Source organism: Anthonomus grandis, chromosome 12 (assembly GCF_022605725.1).
Source record: "Anthonomus grandis grandis chromosome 12, icAntGran1.3, whole genome shotgun sequence".
Lineage (NCBI taxonomy): Eukaryota > Metazoa > Arthropoda > Insecta > Coleoptera > Curculionidae > Anthonomus > Anthonomus grandis.
In genome coordinates, this window is record NC_065557.1 from 14,449 (window position 1) to 33,478 (window position 19,030).

The 19,030-nt window shown below is 31.7% G+C and overlaps 1 protein-coding gene across 2 annotated transcripts in view; it reads right to left on the reverse strand.

The window, feature by feature from the left end:
* LOC126742994 (orexin receptor type 2-like) overlaps positions 1-19,030 on the reverse strand; it is a 38,658-nt gene that overhangs the window by 7,965 nt on the left and 11,663 nt on the right. For both annotated transcript variants that reach the window (XM_050449891.1, XM_050449892.1), the window contains exons 2-3: positions 12,408-12,801; positions 4,626-4,773 (exon numbers count right to left, since the gene is read on the reverse strand). In XM_050449891.1, the coding sequence (XP_050305848.1) occupies positions 4,626-4,773; positions 12,408-12,734 (475 nt within the window). In that variant the 5' untranslated portion in view covers positions 12,735-12,801. The remainder of the gene's footprint in view (positions 1-4,625; positions 4,774-12,407; positions 12,802-19,030) is intronic.

Genomic DNA, 19,030 nt, shown 5'->3' on the forward strand with positions numbered 1-19,030 from the left:
ATGTAACTCACCATTGCTATTTCTGCAAAACCTTGTCAAAATAACGATCAAAATTATTGCTGCGGCAATAATTACACCGATAGCGACCCATAAGTAAACATCGCTGATGCACTCCACACAGAAGAAATCGGGAGGATGGTCGGGTGACGGTGGGAACGGACCAAAGTCTTCACTCTCAAAATGAGGTTTTTGAATAAGATCTTGAGTGACAGCCATAATTGGTGTATTGTATCTGAAGTGTACGTAAGCTTTTGCTAACAATTCATTTTTTGGAACAAGTTTTATACTTACATTAAAACGAATCGGTTCTTCACGTTAACTAGAAAAAAATAAACATAATCCTACACAGGTAGAATTTATACACATTAAATTTATTTTAATATACGATCTTCTAAGCCCGGTAGACGCCGATCCAATTTTAAATTCAGATAATGTTATCAGTTTAATTATGATCAGCTACAGAGGACGAGATTATCAAAACAGATGTCGTCTTAAAAGATTTGGTTCAACAACAAAAACAATTTTTATAGGATAACTCTATAGTTATACTATGACTGTATTAAAATGATTGTAACAAGAACAAAACGAAAGTTATCTTATCTTATAATTACTATATCATGCCGATTATTATCATACGTAATAATAAATTAACACTGTTACTTTTAAGAGTGGAAAAAATCACTAAAACGTAGCGTGAAAAAAATAAGATAATCCTGATAATGCTAAGAGATTATAAAGGTAGAGTTGTTGATATATATATACTGGTTTTTATTGTTTTTCGTTTGTTTTGTTACGCAAAATCTAATTTTAAACCCCCAAGTCATAAAAAATAAAAAGTCATAATTTTAAGAGGGTCAGAGACTAACCTCTCCAGTCAGTTGTTATCGTTGATATACAAATTCCTCCTTTTTCTTTTCAATAATAATAATAATAATAATAAGGGAGAGTTGGGTAATGGTGCGCACCATGATATTTGTGTATTTCGCAGGCTAATCCGAAACGCTAAAAAAGTACTGCTCTCTGCAACGGGGTGCCTAAAGCCGGCCCCAGACGATGTGTGTATGTGGCGAACGTTCGGCATTCGCGGTATTTCGCGGAGCGTGTGAGAGGTCAAGTGCGTGTATCATTGGGCCACATAACACCCAAAAATTTTAGGACGCATTCAATTCAAAAATCTGTAGTATAACAAACCCAGGTTCGTCCATAAAGAATGGATGAGATAAGTTTTTTTAATAAATAAAACAAGATCGAACGAGAAAAAAAAAAAGAAACCAATACCCTCGCTACGTTGTGTTTTGTAACAGAATCACTCTCTCTTTTACTTACCTCGGATGCGCTTGACAAGACAAAATTAGGGAAATTTGAATTATTAGGATGGTATTAAAGAAAATGCAGTCTTGATAATACACCTACTTAGTTTATTTATGTAGAAAAATAATGCCGTACTCAGCCTGGAATTCACGAGGGGAAAGAGCACGGCAGAGAAACCCTCGATCTCAATTTCCTACAAATTACCCGGTTACAAAAAAAAATAGATAATTTAGTTATTTTAATTTAGTTAGTAATATAGATATTTTAAAACAGTACTGTCTAATTCCTCATACATAATGCAGTGTCATGTATGATAGGAGGCATATATGACCCTACAGTAAAAGCAGCTGCTTAAGCCAATGATTTTTAGACCTGTAAAGAGTTTTTAAATTTTTAAAAGACCTGCGAAAAACCTGACCTTTTTGGGTGTTATGTGCATTCGGCATTCGACCGCTATCCGAACTGCTGTCGGTTTTAGGTCACGCATCAAAGGAGGTCGCGCTCATTCGCGTTAGCTCCCAGACGGTGTGCTTAGCTATACGCACACTTATTTGCCTATTTTGTCTTTTTGCAGCGGGTGTTTTTGTCCAATATTTTTGGTGAGTTGACTTTTTAAGTTTACTTGAAAATTAAAATTAATATTATTTTTAATATTTATTGGTGTTATTTATTTAAGTTATTATGGAATGGTCTAATGATTTGGTAATTGAATTCTTGGATCTGTACGAATTATATCCCATAATATGGGACTCAAAATACCCAGACCACTAAAATAGGAACAAAGTGGGCGACGCCTGGGTGCAAATACATTCATCTTTTTCAAAGAAGGACCAAATAAGTGTCGCAGATCGCATTCTTTAATGTCTATATTTAGAACTCTGCTTAACAAAGTTAAAGGAAGCAACAAATCTGGTGCTGGCACAAATGACATTTTTAAACCAAACTGTTTTCCGCTACTGTTCTATAATTGAGGCCCTGTGGCGAACGTTTGCCAACAAACATGCGATGTGGAATATATCCCGAATGCCGCAGCGTGTTGGAAAGTAGCCGAAGCCGCAGTAATTTTAAATAAAAGGCTCAAATAAACCGCCTTCTTTCGCCAAAAGCTATTTCGCACCTCCTCAAAGAGTTTCAGGTAAAATGGAATTGGCACTTTCGACAATTTTATTTCGCAACTCTTCTAAATTTGTTGGCCTACTAAATTTATGCTTGTAAATGGTCTGCTTAAGGTAACCCCACAGATAAAAGTCATTTGGAGAAAAATCTGGAGATCTAGGAGGCAGTGGCGAAGCGTACGAGTAGACAAGGTAGACACTGTCTACCCAAAATTATCCAGTTATTTGTCATTAATTTATTACGTAATTATTTCATGTAATTGTTGAATTAAAATTTTAAAAAAATTAACACAGAACGTATTCGCTCTCCTTACTATTATTATATAGTATCTAAACGGATATAATATCTATCTACCTATAATATCTAAGGCGCGCCCCGCCTGACGCACCAATTGAAATAAAAATGCAGGGCTGACACCCAATTATTAATGTATACGAGCCCCAGAAAGACACATTGATATTTGTCTTCCGAAATTTGGAGCATCTAATCGAACCATATACGCATCAAGCAGATAACAGAGGTCCGGCCGTATCAGTATTCAGCCTATTACGTATGCAAAATTTACACGCGGAAAAGACATTCGAGCTTTTGTCTATCGAAGTCGACCAGCTATTTTATTATGCTGTTGAGGGTTATTGCTTATGGACACGCTTGATCTGGTCGACCGCAATACATCTTCAGTTTTGTTTTTTGATCAATCTGCATTTGGCATTTGATGCAGACGCATGCTATAGTAATTTAATAAGTATTTTTGTTTTTGGGTGTATAGAAATGGTTTTTTTTAGTGGATATTTTAGTGGTTATTTATGAACGACTATTCGATATTGGTAATTGTATTTTAGTTGTGTTTTTTTATCTATCTTTTTATGCTATTAGTAATAATTTTTGTCTTTTTTATATCACTACATAATTTTTCTTTTTGAGTTAATATTTAATGCGCTTTCATTCTCTATTTCATTAAAGTGAATAATATTGAATACACATTTTTTTCTAATTAACGATTTTTATTGTTTGTCTACCCGAAAAAAAAGTTCACGCTTCGCCACTGCTAGGAGGCCATTTAATATCGCCAGTCCCACTAATGAGGCGGTTAGGAAAAGTATTTGTTAAAAATTCTTTTACCCTAGCCGCGTTATGAGCAGGACAGCCATCTTGCTGAAAATAAACCGATCCCAGGTCTACATCAGGTAGGATTTGAATGGCAGGAAGAACTTGGTTTTGCAACAACTCAAGGTACTTTTGGGCGTTTAAAGTGCCATTAATAGAAAATGGCCCTATAACATTGTCGCCCAAAATACCTGCTCAAACATTCAATTTCTGAGGATACTGGGTACGAAACCGAAAACTTCTGTGCTCGTTTTCCTGAGACCAATAACGAACAATGGAAGGATTGTGTTTGTCATGTAATGGAAAAGAAGATTCATCAGAAAACAAAATATTTTTCATTTTTATTTGCCTTTTCATCATAGTTTCACAAAATTCCATTCTTCGGCACTGGTCTTCAGGAAATATTTCCTAAGTTTTTGAATACTTGAAATATTTGTACCCATATTTTTTCCAGATACGAGCTACAATTTTATTGCTCATTCCCAGTTCCTCTCCAACACTTCTAGTGGACCGTGTCGAATCAAGTTCTAGAGTATTGCAAACCATTTCTTCCCGCCGTTCTATATCCTGAACCACTTCAACAGGTGGTTCTTGATGATGTCTCAAAATTTGTAACCACATTTAAAACCGTTTTTGCACAAGGAATCGGTCTATTCTCAAATATCACTGAAAACAAATCTCTACATTGTACTGCCGAATTGCCTCCATAAAACCATTTAATTAGTTGAACTCTTTCGGAAGGGGTATAAAGAGCCATAGTGAAAAAAACACGAAAATAACGCTCAAATATGATTAATGCAACGTGCAGTAACACAGCAAAGTGAGGTCTGCTGACTCCCGGTTCAAAAAATAAAAACGAAAAATTCCGCCGCCTGCAAGCCGCAACCAAGCGGTGTTGCGATTATTATATATATTATATAATATATAAAATAATCGCAAGGTGATATGTAGCTCGCGATAACACGATCTGTATGCAGAGTTGATTCTAAGCAACTTGTTACGAATTTCAATAGTAATGACTGTATGATTCTGCTGGCTGGATCCAATAAATGGACCTGGACTATTTGGAACAAAATGTTGCTGCTACTTACCACAAATAAATGATACGATCCATATAATACAGATGGCGGTTTTTGCTTTTCCTGTGGTGGATCTAAACGCTATCGGATGACAAATGGCATACCATCTGTCAATTGATATGAACGTCAACGTGAGTATTGATACAGTGACTGATACGTTCTAAAAACAAAAAAATTTAGAGTGAGTAAATTATTAATTAAAAGTATAAATTAACATTAGTTATTTATGGCCCAATTTCCATAAGACCTCCGTATGTAACGGAAACTTTGAACCTAATTTTCACTGGTTTCTAAAAATCTGATCAATTTGAAACTTTGCACACGTATCAAGGACCGATGACCATGCAATAATTTGATAACAGTTTTCAATTATCCTTATTAGGACTGTCAGGGTTAATAAATCCTTTTTTTTAGATCCTCTGTAGGAGAGTAAGAGACGGAGCTAGCGCGCGATCTGCGCATGGGGTGTTAAATTAAATAATAATTTAAAAAACTAAAAAAACACGCTTTTATTGTAGTTAATATACAAAAGCACAAATATGGGGCGGCAGCCTATAATTTCCATTTCCTAACTAATATCCCATCTCCTAAATAGGGATCAAACGACTACCTAACCCACTATTTAGCGTTAACCCAAGGTTCCAATCCCTTTTTGCAATCTCAATTTCACATGTGCACCAACCACACAGTGCGCACATGGTTGTATATATAATCTTATATATGATTATATAAATAAACAAATACTTACATATAATGAGACACGACAGAAAATTACGATAATCATGCAAGTACAGCAGCCACTCCTAATAAATAATAAAATAATGTTTGTTGACGTAAGTGACATTTGACAGTCTTTTTTATTTATGAATTAATCCCTATTTACGTATTTGATATTCCTAATTTGCGTGTGGAAATTTGTGTTTATGACCTAAAGAAGTGATTGATGTAAGTTACAGAATTTGGTTACTTGAGGCTTTAAATTAATAGTATATATAATGAGCAACGTGATAAGTAGTCGCAAATAGAGTGTAATTAAGCCGGGTGTAATTGTGAATTATACGTAAGTAGAAAATCCTTTATATTTAGTTCATCCTCACTTCGTTATCAATAAAATGTTCACACTTTACTACCTATGTAAAAATTTTCAAAAGAGAAAATCGGTTTTTAGACGTCCCTTTAACTTTACCGGACTCTGATTTTTATTTGAGGAATATATTTTTATAGGAATTTCTTACTGGTAAAGTATGTGGGGTGGGTGGGGGGCTAAGGGTCTTATTTTGGAAAAACGGTTTTTTTTTTAACAGACAAAAACCCTTTTTTAAAAAAACTACCCTTACACCCCCCACCCACCCCACAAACTTTACCAGTAAGAAATTCTTCTGCAAAATCACTGTTTTTCGTATATAACCTTCAATAAATTAATACTGTTTTTGTATTAGATATTTATACCAAAAACTGTATTAAATTTAAATAAACAAAATAACAAGAGCACAGACAACGTATTCTTTAAAAAAATAATGATTTTTCAGAAGAATCTCTTACTGGTAGGTGTGTGGGGTGGGTGGGGGGTGTAAGAGTAGTTTTGATTAAAAACGTTTTTTTTGCAAAAAATTACTGTCTTGGAAGAAAAAACTTTGTATTTTACTAAGAAAATTCCGAAAAAATAGCATTCAAAATGATTGATTTAATTAAAAGTATATAAAGTTTTCCATGCTGTATCTAAGTGACTAAAAATAAAGTTTTGTCATACTTAAAAACGCTCTATTTGTTTATAGAAGTCAAGAATGTTTCATTAAAATGCAACTATTTGCGTCAAGGTACAATAATTAGTACATCTTTAATATAAAACTGTCCAGGCATAAAGGCCTTTTTTTAGCACAATTTTTAAAAAAAAATTAGTGAAACAGTGTAGTAGAAGTGTAGACAACTCCCTTATAGGAGAACGGCGGCCATGGAAAGCCGCCGAACTCAAATATGACTAAAACAGTTCTTTTAGTATCTCAGGTTTTGTTTTCTCTGCGAGGAGAGGGGCTCCACCCAAAGATAACTGGCAAATAATGATTATAAAAAAATTATTTATTATTTAATAATGATTGATTGTCCGACCCTCTACTACTGTAATAAGAACTCTTTGTAATTAAAAATTATTTCTACTTTTTAGTTCGATTTGCAATAAACGCGTGTTTTTAGTTTTTTTTTTTAAATATTATTTATTTAAGAGAAATGTCGTACCTCAAAAAGTGTGATGTAATTCACACTTTTCGCGTTTTGTTTTTCATGAAATAATATACTGTATAGCGAAAATAGTCAACTAATTTATTTAATCACTTTACTACGAGTTTTGCTTCACTGAACTGTTAACTCTTAATATACTAGACAGAACGCTGTTCCGGAAGATTTGTTAATCTTCGAAACGTCGTGCGGTGTACCACTTGTGTCATTCTGAAATGACAAAGAATCACTAATTATAGAAAACTTCTTCTACACATATGAAATTTGCAATATCGCTCCTCTGGAAACAAAAAAAAGGACTTACATTATTTAAATAAATATACAAACGTAACTGCGAAAGTTAATAATTTCTCATTACCTATCCCTAAACTGTGGCGCTAGTATAAACTTGAATGCACGAAAACTTTGTTTAAGTTGAATCTATGGTTTTAAATGTTGACCCGGTGAAGTTAGATTCTAGTTTAGCCCAGATTTTACCAGACATAAATTACGAGCCCAATGTTATAAGGAGGACTTAGCGGTTCGACGAAATATTAGAAAGTTCCTCCTATTCAGTTCTGCATTTCAATTTTAATATGCGACTTAAAGTTTGTGTGTGACATTAAATCAATGTAATGAATTTGCTGAAATGCAAAAGCCGTCATCTTTTATTAGTGCCAAACCAAAAAAGTATTTTTTGTGCTCACTGTATTTATGTTTATATACAGCGTGTTCATTTGAAAACTTCCCACCACGGATTTATCAAAAACCACTGTTAAATTTAACTCTGTTAAAATTACTTTACCCTCTACAGAAATAGAAAAAAGTCTAACGGCGTTATATCAGGAGATCTAGCAGGCCATTCTAGAGGCCCCCTTTGCCCTATCCATTTATCTGGAAACTCGTCGTCTGAAATATATTTCCAGCAAGACGGCGGTCCTCTTCACTATGTTCTTCCCGTTCGGCAATGGCTATACGACGAGTTTGCAGATAAATGGATGGGGCGAAGGGGGCCTATAGAATGGCCTGCTAGATCTTCTGATATAACGCCGTTAAACTTTTTTCTATTTCTGCAGAGAGTGAAGGGGGTAAAGTAATTTTAGATTAGAAAGTTGTCCCCCTTGACAAACCTTTTGACGTATCGTTTTTCGATAAATTCGTGGTGGGAAGTTTTTAAATAAACACCCTGTATATAACGTTCCTTTCATTCAATTTTGCTGACAAGCGAGACGCTTTTCCATCAAATTGAATCGAATAAAAGTCAGGGAGGAGACGATAAACAAAGGGCGATTGTCTTGAAATTGATGGCAGATTAAAGATATCCTCACACCATTTGTTTGTGTCAAGCATTGATTTTTTAAAATTTATAAATAATTATAGGTTGGTAAAAGGGAAATTTGAAATTTATTAATGTAATATAAGATTCTGTTTTAATACGGTCCTAAGACGCGTTAAAATTTATAAAAAACATTAATTACCTAAATAGGATCTGATGCATTTATTTTTACCTTTTGTACATGATACCGTAACAACAATTTTTTAAAATCAACGCTTATCAATGTCAATTCTCAATGTCTTTTCCGGATATGGGTACTTATACTTAAATGTTTTCTACTGTTGCACTGAATAACCCCTAAAAGTTTGTTCCGAAACACCCTGTAGTTTAGACGCTATCTTTGTCATACCTGTACTTTGTATACATGTTTTCCTAAGGCAGCGTTTTCATACTATAATAATATGATGATGGATTGCCGGAGAAACAAATTTATGTACATTTATGCTAGAATTTTCTAAGAAAAAAAAAGATTAAATTTTTTTGCTTGGGTCGAGTATATTATGAAAATAAAAAGTAAAAATATTAAATTTTGATTAGAATACTCCCTGCATTAAATTATTATTGTTAAGGGCGAATTCCGGTGTGTGTGATAATTTCCAACTTAATTCCGCTGGCCCGGTTCTAATGCTACAATTAGAATATTCTCCCTTTCGTTTTATATAGGGTTTTGCCAAATAATTTATTAGAAGCAAAATTTAAGTTTAAGGTATTATATTACTTGCCAAAGTCTTTTTTTAAGTCTGGTGGAATTAAATTCTTAATAAATAATTTTAAATATGTCTGAACATATACAATATAAGTCTACTTCGAAATCTTAAAAGGTATTCAACATTTTAGCCGTAAACAAATTTCTATATATACGCTCATTATACATTTAATTTTAACGCAAAAGACAAAAGTTCCTTTTTCTTATACTCCATTTGTGGAGCCACTAAAAGCTTTCAGGGCTGTCAATAAAATACCCCCCACACACACACACACCTTTTATCTTGTGGAACTTTCTGGTTATACATACATCTTTATTTTTCAGTTGAAATGGACGAAAATAGAGGCGTTAATCATTGGACTCTTTGGCAGACTTGTGACAGTATTTTAGCTTTACACACATCAAAATAAATAGAAATATATTAAGAGAGAATTATTTTTTCCTATAGAAACCCTGTTCACCCTGTTCAGTTTACTGTGCAATTAACGTATAGCAACTTCTCTTTCAAACGACATTTTCCAAATCATTATTGGTAATAAGCAAAAGGAGCCTCATCTTTAAAAAGTTGTGAAACCTCATTACGTTTGTTCGACCCTTTTCGTGACGTGATCGACTTACGTTAGCGATAAATTTTGATTACAAAGAGTGGAACATTTTTCGGATCGCTGATAAAGGGTGAAAGTCCAAATGTAATTTTAATGTTCCTGTTGCTAATTGATAAGATTAAAAGGAGTTTTACAGAATTCGCTAAAAAAGTCTAACATATCTTTTTTATCACATTTACGCCATGAGAACTTTTAATTTTATTCCCATATTACTTGCAAATCGACCTTTTTTTGACAACGATTAGGAAATGTGTGGACCATAAATTCACCAGTTTTGACACTTTTATAGCGGACCGCAGATTTCTTTTATGAAATACCGCTTAATGAGTGGCACGTGAAAATGCATATGTTGCACAAAAATATCGTTTTTCATCAAGTAAAAATTTGCGAAAAATATTAAAAAACGGAATTAGTAAGTTGCCATTTGCTCCCCGGTTACTCCGGATAATTAATTGGATGATCAAATTATCAAATATTAGCAAACGACCCGAGTAAATTTAGGTCTGATATGGGCCCTAGACAGAGTTAAATGTCATAGCGCTAATCTATTTGAATAATGTATGTAAATATATTTTGGCTGTAGAGACGATATTAAATTTGGGCTTGACGGCATGTTTTAATAAGAAGTTTTGTCCCGAAAACACTTTATTTAACAAATGGCGACGGTATGAAACTCGACACCTAATTTGCTGAGAGATTGTATACTTTATAAGGTTTTTAAAATTTAATCAGGGAAAAATCATATTGTAAACAGCGAGAAAACAGCCGTTTTTCCGTCATTCAGGAATAACACGAGTGGCTCATAGCACGATGCCTCAAAGGTCAGTGAATCTTCCTAAATGTTCAGCGTAAATTGGTCACGAACTTCACAAATATACCTGGAGTGCTAATGCATATAGCCACGATACCCAAAAATGACCATTGGCATTGGTGGCCGCCTCTGAACATTTTCAGTGTTGCCAATAAAAAATATATTAAATAACGGTTGACGTTTGACGTGTGAGTATAGCGGATTGTCTATAATTGACAAGACGCTTGGGTATATCGTCTGCAACAGGTAATGTATCTTCCTCCTTATTTAAATGTATTTGGTTTGGTTCACTGTTTTTTAAAACTGAATTATTGTACATTGTCTGTCTGTGTTGCTTATCATAGAATAATAGAGTTGTTTATTTTTACTATAAAAACGCTTGCTAATTACAAACCTTCATAAAATCATTTATATTTTTTGATTAAGGTGGAAATACTGGACGTAGAAGGAAAGTAAAAGTCTAGTAAAACTAGAAAGCAAAAAAAGGGTTTTTAACTAAATTTGTTGAGTAAACGCAAGCAAAATTTTAAATGAAGATCATCATTTTCATGGTATTAGGAATACAAGATTCATGTTGCATGCATCTATCCCAAGTTAATTGAAACTTTGTCTCATTTTTAGGTGAGGAGTTCTTTCTTTCATACACAAAATTCGTGATTCACAGATGTATCTTAAATTCTTAATTAAATGTAGGTTAGTTTGTGGTTCTAATGGCTTCTGCTACGAGGCAATTTGCTAGCACGATTTGAAGATTCGGGAAAACTGTCGGGTATGTACCCTGTTCCCCGAATCGATATTTTCACAATTTTTAATACTGAAATGCACGGTGACGCCTCCCCTACGATGCATCCGGCATCATCCGGCCTGGCTACCGGCGTGAATAGGTTCAGCTACCACTGGCAAAGGGCAAGGGCAGGAAAGGGTCTAGGAAAAGTTCCAAAGGATAGGAAAGGAAAAAACGACCACATGTTGACTGGGTGCAGGATGACGCGGAAGTGGGATTGATACTTTCACTAAATTTACTTCTTAAAGGCACGTTATATCCAACGGCAAGGGGTAGGAAATATTTGAGGAAAGGAATCCGAAGGATAGGAAAGGAATAGAACGACTTTATAATTAAATGTAACTTCTATTTTGCTTTTGTAAACATAACCTCCCTAAAACTTTAATTGTTTTATTTCTCGACAATTGGCACAACTGAAATTTATCAGAGTGACCAACATCGAACGGACACAATTACGGAAAATGGCGGCCACCTAGTAGCGGTCATTTACTTTTCATTGAATTAGCAGTCGAGGTATATTTATTAAGTTCGTGGGAATGGTTCTTAGTTGGTATTTACCAATGCGTTTCTGCGATTCTGATTTAAATCAAAATAGGGAAAAATGTGACGACACGGATCAGCCGTTTGACGTTTGGTATTTACCACTTATTACCTGGTTTTGGACTTGGGTTACTCTTTTAGCGAAACAGTTCAGAAGAAAGAGAAGAAGTTAAGGTTGAGGACCTGGAAACGACAAGCAATTTGTCTGATGGTACCTATGTTAGAAGTTTTATATTATGTTATATTTGTTACGCATACATATTTTATATTATTTTCAATTATTGCATAGTAAAAGAATAATACGTTACTTAGTAAAGAAACGTTAAATTAAAGGAAAGAAAAGATGTTTATATACATGACGATTATACATAATTTATTTTAGATCCAATAAAAGCAAAATAGGTTCATTCCAGAGAAAAAAGTGGCTAAATTCGACTTCATTTTTTAATTAAACAGAAAAGGAAAAACGAAAACCTAAATTTTAACCAATTCATTTCAGCCACTCTTTCTTTAGATCATAATTTTTAAGTGGGGAGGGGGGAACAATACGTCACACTTACCTGTCAAAGTTGTCAACCAAAAAAATCGGTCCGCGGTTCTTACCAATACCACGCTGAAAATTGGCTCAAGTATGTGAGGAGCCATACCGCCAATGAGTTGTCAGTTATCAGTGAAGTATATTATAGAATATTGACACGAGATTTAAATAATTGTAACTAAATACAGTAAAAAACAAATATTACTAATAGTCGAGAGTGATCGTGTGTTCATAGGGTAAGGGTATATGGTTTTCAAGCTTACCTGTATATTAAGTACGAATTTGCACATGGCAGTGCCGAACCACCAAGTGCTCGTAACATCCCACACGACAGAAAACGGTAAACAAAACAGAATCACTAGAGCGTCCGCCACCGCCAAGTTCACAATAAAATAATTCGTGACCGTTCGCATGCTGTGGTTCCTGTAAACGGCCACGCACACCAAAATATTCCCAAATAAGCCCACGATGAACACTATGACGTGGAAGAAGACGCTGACCCAGCCCCAGGTTTGTGGAACGATGTACTGTTCAATCAGCATCAGCTGCTCGTCGGTTAAATTTCTGGATTCTGAGTAGTTGGCACCCATGATTATGATTTCAATGGACTTCTAGGTTTTTCCAGGTTTTTTGTTGCATCGTGCATGTAGACATAACCTGAAACAATATAACGTAGCATCTTAATAATATTCCGAAACATAATATATTAGTAAGTAATGCTCAGTATAAAATAAACTTTATTTGATCTTTTTATATCCATCTTGAGCTCGTACTGCAGATATTTTACGGCGATTACTGTACTCATAAATTTATATCCCGGATCCATTTTTCGAATTTTCTCTAGTACGTCTCAATATGGATGGCACCAATAACAGCCATGAATGATGTATATTTCTTCATACATTTATAATACAGATATACGATAATTTACAGAAAATTTCATTATGAGTTTGTTCGAGAAAAATGCAATATTATGTAGTCATGCTCGTTTTTTTAAGAAATATATATTTCGTAATATTGTATAAATTAATAATAAAAAAGAACTAACAATAATTACGCTTGTCCTCACAACATACTAATAAAAGAAAAAAAAACAATTTTAGGGAATATTCCAATATTTCATCACAAAATTTCTGTTCAAAGTTTGAATAATGACACAGTTTTAATTTTGTAGCTCATAAAAGCCATTCGGATCCACAATTTCATTTCAATTAATACATTTTTAGACGACTGCCTATTAATTTTAAATTTTTGCTTTCTCCTGTTTTTTCCTTTTTCACTCATACTACCAAATTGAAAAATACATTCATTTTAGTATTATGTTATTTTTTTATAAATTCAATATTTAAAAAAAAGAAAACTAAAGCTGATCACCCCTCGCTCTTTTCAAAATAGTGGAATAAGTAACTCTATGGAAGACAAATAAAGATTCAGTCATACCTAGATTGTCATAATTACTGTTTATTCAAATTAGTGATTGTTATAACTGTTTAAATTTTATTCTTTATAAATGTTTTTTGTAAACTATAGTACTCACTAATATAAGATTTATTTTTTCTATTAAATATTAATTATTAAAAATGCAAAAAAAATTTAAAGAAAAGAACGCATGTTTAGCACCGCTCCCATAAGAGTCAATAGAACTTTTGGGAGTGATACCAAAACAATGTTTCACTTTCTTTTTCTGCGCAAATTAGTAACACATTTTATAAATACATATATTAATATTTTTTATTGATTGCGGATTTCTTTCTCACGATATCTTCAAGGATATTTAAAATCTGGGTAGAAATTTTAAATATTAAGAATTTTTCTCATGAAAATTAGGTAGTTGCAACAGCAATTTTTCATATAAATGAAAAGTAATATTTTTTATGTCGTCGCGTTTTTTCCATTCGTTAGGTGCGAATTAAAACAATCAAAAATGATCAACTAAAGGACGATCATTCGCGACTACTAATAAAGAATATTGATTTCACCGTATTTATTTACTGTAAGTAATTAAATTTCGCGCCAATATTTCTATACTTTTCTGACAACTGACTATTCGGCAGAACGTTATTCCGGAAGATTCCCGGGAACCCTCGAGACGTCGTGCGATCGACCACTTGTGTCATTCCGGATTGACAAATAAACAGCTGGTTTCTCAGTATTTATAATATCGTTACACTATTCTACCTCAAGTAAATTATTGGACGCGAATGAGTCTATTTTCTTCTTCTTATGAGACAGTATTTTCTAAATTGATATTTACTGAAATAGTGACGTAATACCGAATCTCCGCGAGGGAAGTAATAACCCTCTTAGTCAAAATCTTAGCTAACATAACTGAAATAAACTTTTTATATTATTATTTAATTAAAAAAATTAAAACTCTATTTTCTTAGGATATGTATATTTAGGACCCTCTCAGTTTTTTATTATTTTTATAAATTCATCCTTTTTCTCTACATTAAAGAAAAAGAAAAAGTCTGTGTATTCCAAGATATAAAGTTAAGTAAACATTCCCATATAAAAGAGAAAGAACTTGATGGACTTATTTAGACGTTTTGGTTAAAATATGGGTCAAGATTTTTGCCAATTTTAAAAAAAGCAGAATTCATACCAACTGATTTGGTACTTTGATGCGTGCTTATTAAAGGTTAAATAGACAATACCTTTCTGCGCTTCTCATCCTTCAAGTTGTAATTAATTTCTCCAATTTGCCAGCAATAACAGATACCTGTGTGTGTGCATTCCTCAACGATAAATGATTTATTACCAGTTACCTAATTAGCCATTAACAATGACTTTCTAGACCCTCATTAATTATTAACGTTGTGGGAAGTGCACTCATATATCAAATAATTTTGAGAGAAGCTTTAAATCATATTATTTTAATAGACACTCTAAACGGGCTCGGGGTTTAATTAATAGAGTTTCGGCTTAAATTCGGATAATTCCTTCTTTTAGTAAATTTGGGTTATAAAAGTGTCTTGATGATTTATAAAATAGTTTCACGTATGAAATTCTTGTAAACTTAAAAAACTAATTTTAACATTAACTTTTAGAATGGGAATAGTTCTTACATATCTCATATTTTCCTATTATAAAGTTATCTTAATCAAAGTTTCTCCGTCAGCTAAAGATCGCTCCTTTTTGATATGTGATTACGAGTTTATATACAAAAAAAATATGTTTAATAATGTATCCCAAGCAACACACGATAGTTAATCAACGTTTATTTTTGGTTGAGTTCGCGTGATATTCATTGAAGAATTTAATATTATATTTAAGAAGAAGGTTTATTACATGTTAATAATATACAATTATTATTGTTTCATTAAAGTTAGACGTTCAAGTATGGTATGTTGCATACTATTTAAGGACGTTTATAAAATTCGTTTAATGGAGTAATATTTTTTTCTTTTCAAATAACTTTACAATGTAGATATATAGATTTTTTATTTTGCAGATTACACGCATTACTTTTATTTTTTAAATACTTGTTTATCTCAATGTTATTAAATATCGAAATTTTCTCCCTTCAATAAACAGAATCGTATATGATGTACGTATATTTTACAGTTTAATAAATATAGCTTGACCATACACTGTTGATAAATATACTATAATCACAAATTGGCTAAAAAATCCTTCAATAATAACCTGTTGACCTTTAAATTTTGTATGTTTGTATACATTATATAATATGTATTCAATCCGAAAAAAAAACCGCTTTCTTATCTAAACATTTAATCAGGAAAAAAACACGTTGGGCTAAAACTTCCTCATTTGTGACGGTAGTCACGCGGAACTTTTAATTCGCTCCCTTACGAAATATTTAGCTTATATTAACGAAGTTGTTTTTTATTGTAACTCGTAAATTTAATAGCACGTGTAAAAAGAAAAACTTTTTTAATATTTAAATGAACTTTTTAGATTGGAGTTGTAAATTAAAAAAATATTTCAGCATACAAACATTGAAGTAAAGGAGTTTTTTAATTTATTCTACTAAAATTTCATGTTTTATTTACGAGCATTTTTAAGCACATTCATTACGAACACGAATTTTCAAATAAATTTAAACGTGGAATAAATTCCTCCTAGTCACAACATTTTATGCCGAAAAAAAAGTTATTTTTATTTTGATTGTTTCTTTAAATTAAGCCCTTAAGTTATTTTTAAAAATGTTGAGCGCATCTTTTATCAAGAAACTGCCATAAATCAATTTAAAAAAAAAAATAAAACAAATTGACCAGTCTACGTTAAGGATTTAGAAGATAAATGACCTCCCATTTAAGTCCGAATTTTTCTCATAGATAAAATGTGTAGGTAACTGCAAAGTTCTAATCAACGAAAAGACCCATTTTATTTTTCAGGTTTTTCTGCCTTACTGTATTTTTGTAAAATCATTCTCTGAGAATTTTGTATAATGACTGACCGTGTGAATCCTACAAAATCAAATGAATAACAGGCGGCTATAGACTGAATTTAACAGTCCTTATTGACGTTAAAATAAAAATGTTTCATGTACCTTTACCTTTATATTTAAATAAATACCTTTGCCATCTACACTTTACTAAAATACATATATCAATTATATTGTAAGGTAGAGACAGACTGTCCATAACTCAAAAACCGTAAAACGGACACGTTTGAAAATTTGTACATAAATTCTTTGTTGAATTTCATTGGACACCTATTTCAGGATTTTTGGAAAAAAGTTCAAAATTTTCAAAAAAAAAATTTTTTTTGTAAATAATTTTTTTTTTCATTAAAAACTGAACAAACTCTCCATAACTCAAAAACCGTAAAACGTACACGTTTGATAATTTGTATATAAATTCTTTGTTGAATTTTATTGCACACCTATTTCAGGATTTTTGGAAAAAAGTTCAAAATTTCCAAAAAAAAAATTTTTTTTGTAAATTTATTTTTTTTCCCACTAAAAAGTCAACAAACTGTCTATAACTCAAAAACCATAAGAAGTACACGTTTGAAAATTTGTATATATATTCTTTGTTAAATTTCATTGGACACCTATTTCAGGATTTTTGGAAAAAAGTTCAAAATTTTCCAAAAAGAATTTTTTTTGGAAAATAATTTTTTTTTTCACTAAAAATTCAACAACCTGTCCATAACTCAAAAACCGTAAAACGTACACGTTTGAAAATTTGTATATAAATTCTTTGTTGAATTTCATTGGACACCTGTTTTAGGATTTCTGAAAAAAAATTCAAAATTTCCCAAAAAAATTTTTTTTTGGAAAATAAATTATTTTTTTCATTAAAAAGTCAACAAACTGTCTATAACTCAAAAACCGTAAAACGTACACATTTGAAAATTTGTATATAAATTCTTTGTTGAATTTCATTGGACACCTATTTCAGGATTTTTAGAAAAAAGTTCAAAATTCTGAAAAAAAAAATTTTTTTTGTAAATAATTTTTTTTTTCATTAAAAACTGAACAAACTCTCCATAACTCAAAAACCGTAAAACGTACACGTTTGATAATTTGTATATAAATTCCTTGTTGAATTTCATTCCACACCTATTTCAGGATTTTTGGAAAAAAGTTCAAAATTTCCAAAAAAAAAATTTTTTTTGTAAATTTATTTTTTTTCCCACTAAAAAGTCAACAAACTGTCTATAACTCAAAAACCATAAGAAGTACACGTTTGAAAATTTGTATATATATTCTTTGTTAAATTTCATTGGACACCTATTTCAGGATTTTTGGAAAAAAGTTCAAAATTTTTCAAAAAGAATTTTTTTTGGAAAATAATTTTTTTTTTCACTAAAAATTCAACAACCTGTCCATAACTCAAAAACCGTAAAACGTACACGTTTGAAAATTTGTATATAAATTCTTTGTTGAATTTCATTGGACACCTGTTTTAGGATTTCTGAAAAAAAATTCAAAATTTCCCAAAAAAATTTTTTTTTGGAAAATAAATTATTTTTTTCATTAAAAAGTCAACAAACTGTCTATAACTCAAAAACCGTAAAACGTACACATTTGAAAATTTGTATATAAATTCTTTGTTGAATTTCATTGGACACCTATTTCAGGATTTTTAGAAAAAAGTTCAAAATTCTGAAAAAAAAAATTTTTTTTGTAAATAATTTTTTTTTATTAAAAAGTGAACAAACTCTCCATAACTCAAAAACCGTAAAACGTACACGTTTGAAAATTTGTATATAAATTCTTTGTTGAATTTGATTGCACACCTATTTCAGGATTTTTAAAAAAAAAATCAAAATTTTGAAAAAAAAATTTTTTTTTGAAAATTAATTTTTTTTTAATAAAAAGTCAACAAACTGTCCATAACTCAAAAACCGTAAAACGTACACGTTTGAAAATTTGTACAAAAATTCTTTATTAAATTTGATTGGACACCTATTTCAGGATTTTTGAAAAAAGTTCAAAATTTTCCAAAAAAAATGTTTTTTGGAAAATAATTTTTTTTTTTTACTAAAAAATCAACAAACTGTCTATAACTCAAAAACCATAAAACGTAAACGTTTGAAAATTTGTATATAAATTCTTTGTTGAATTTGATTGGACACCTATCTCAGAATTTTTCCAAAAAAAAATGTTTGATGATGTATATGAATGTAAATAACATGATGTATACTACTAAATATGCGAACTACAAATTTTTGTTTCTTACATTTGTGTTCAACAGTGTTGAAGTGAAATGTTGCAAACATGTTCGAAACAAATGTCTTATAAGTATGAGATCGGCCTTAGTTAACATTCCTAAATGTACCATGTGAAAAATCTTAATAACCCTTCTACATATTAATATTACTTTCTTGATACTGCAGAAATTTTATTGTAAATTTGTTTGCTATACGAGGTACCCCATACCTTAGCACACACACCGTTAATCCGTAAATA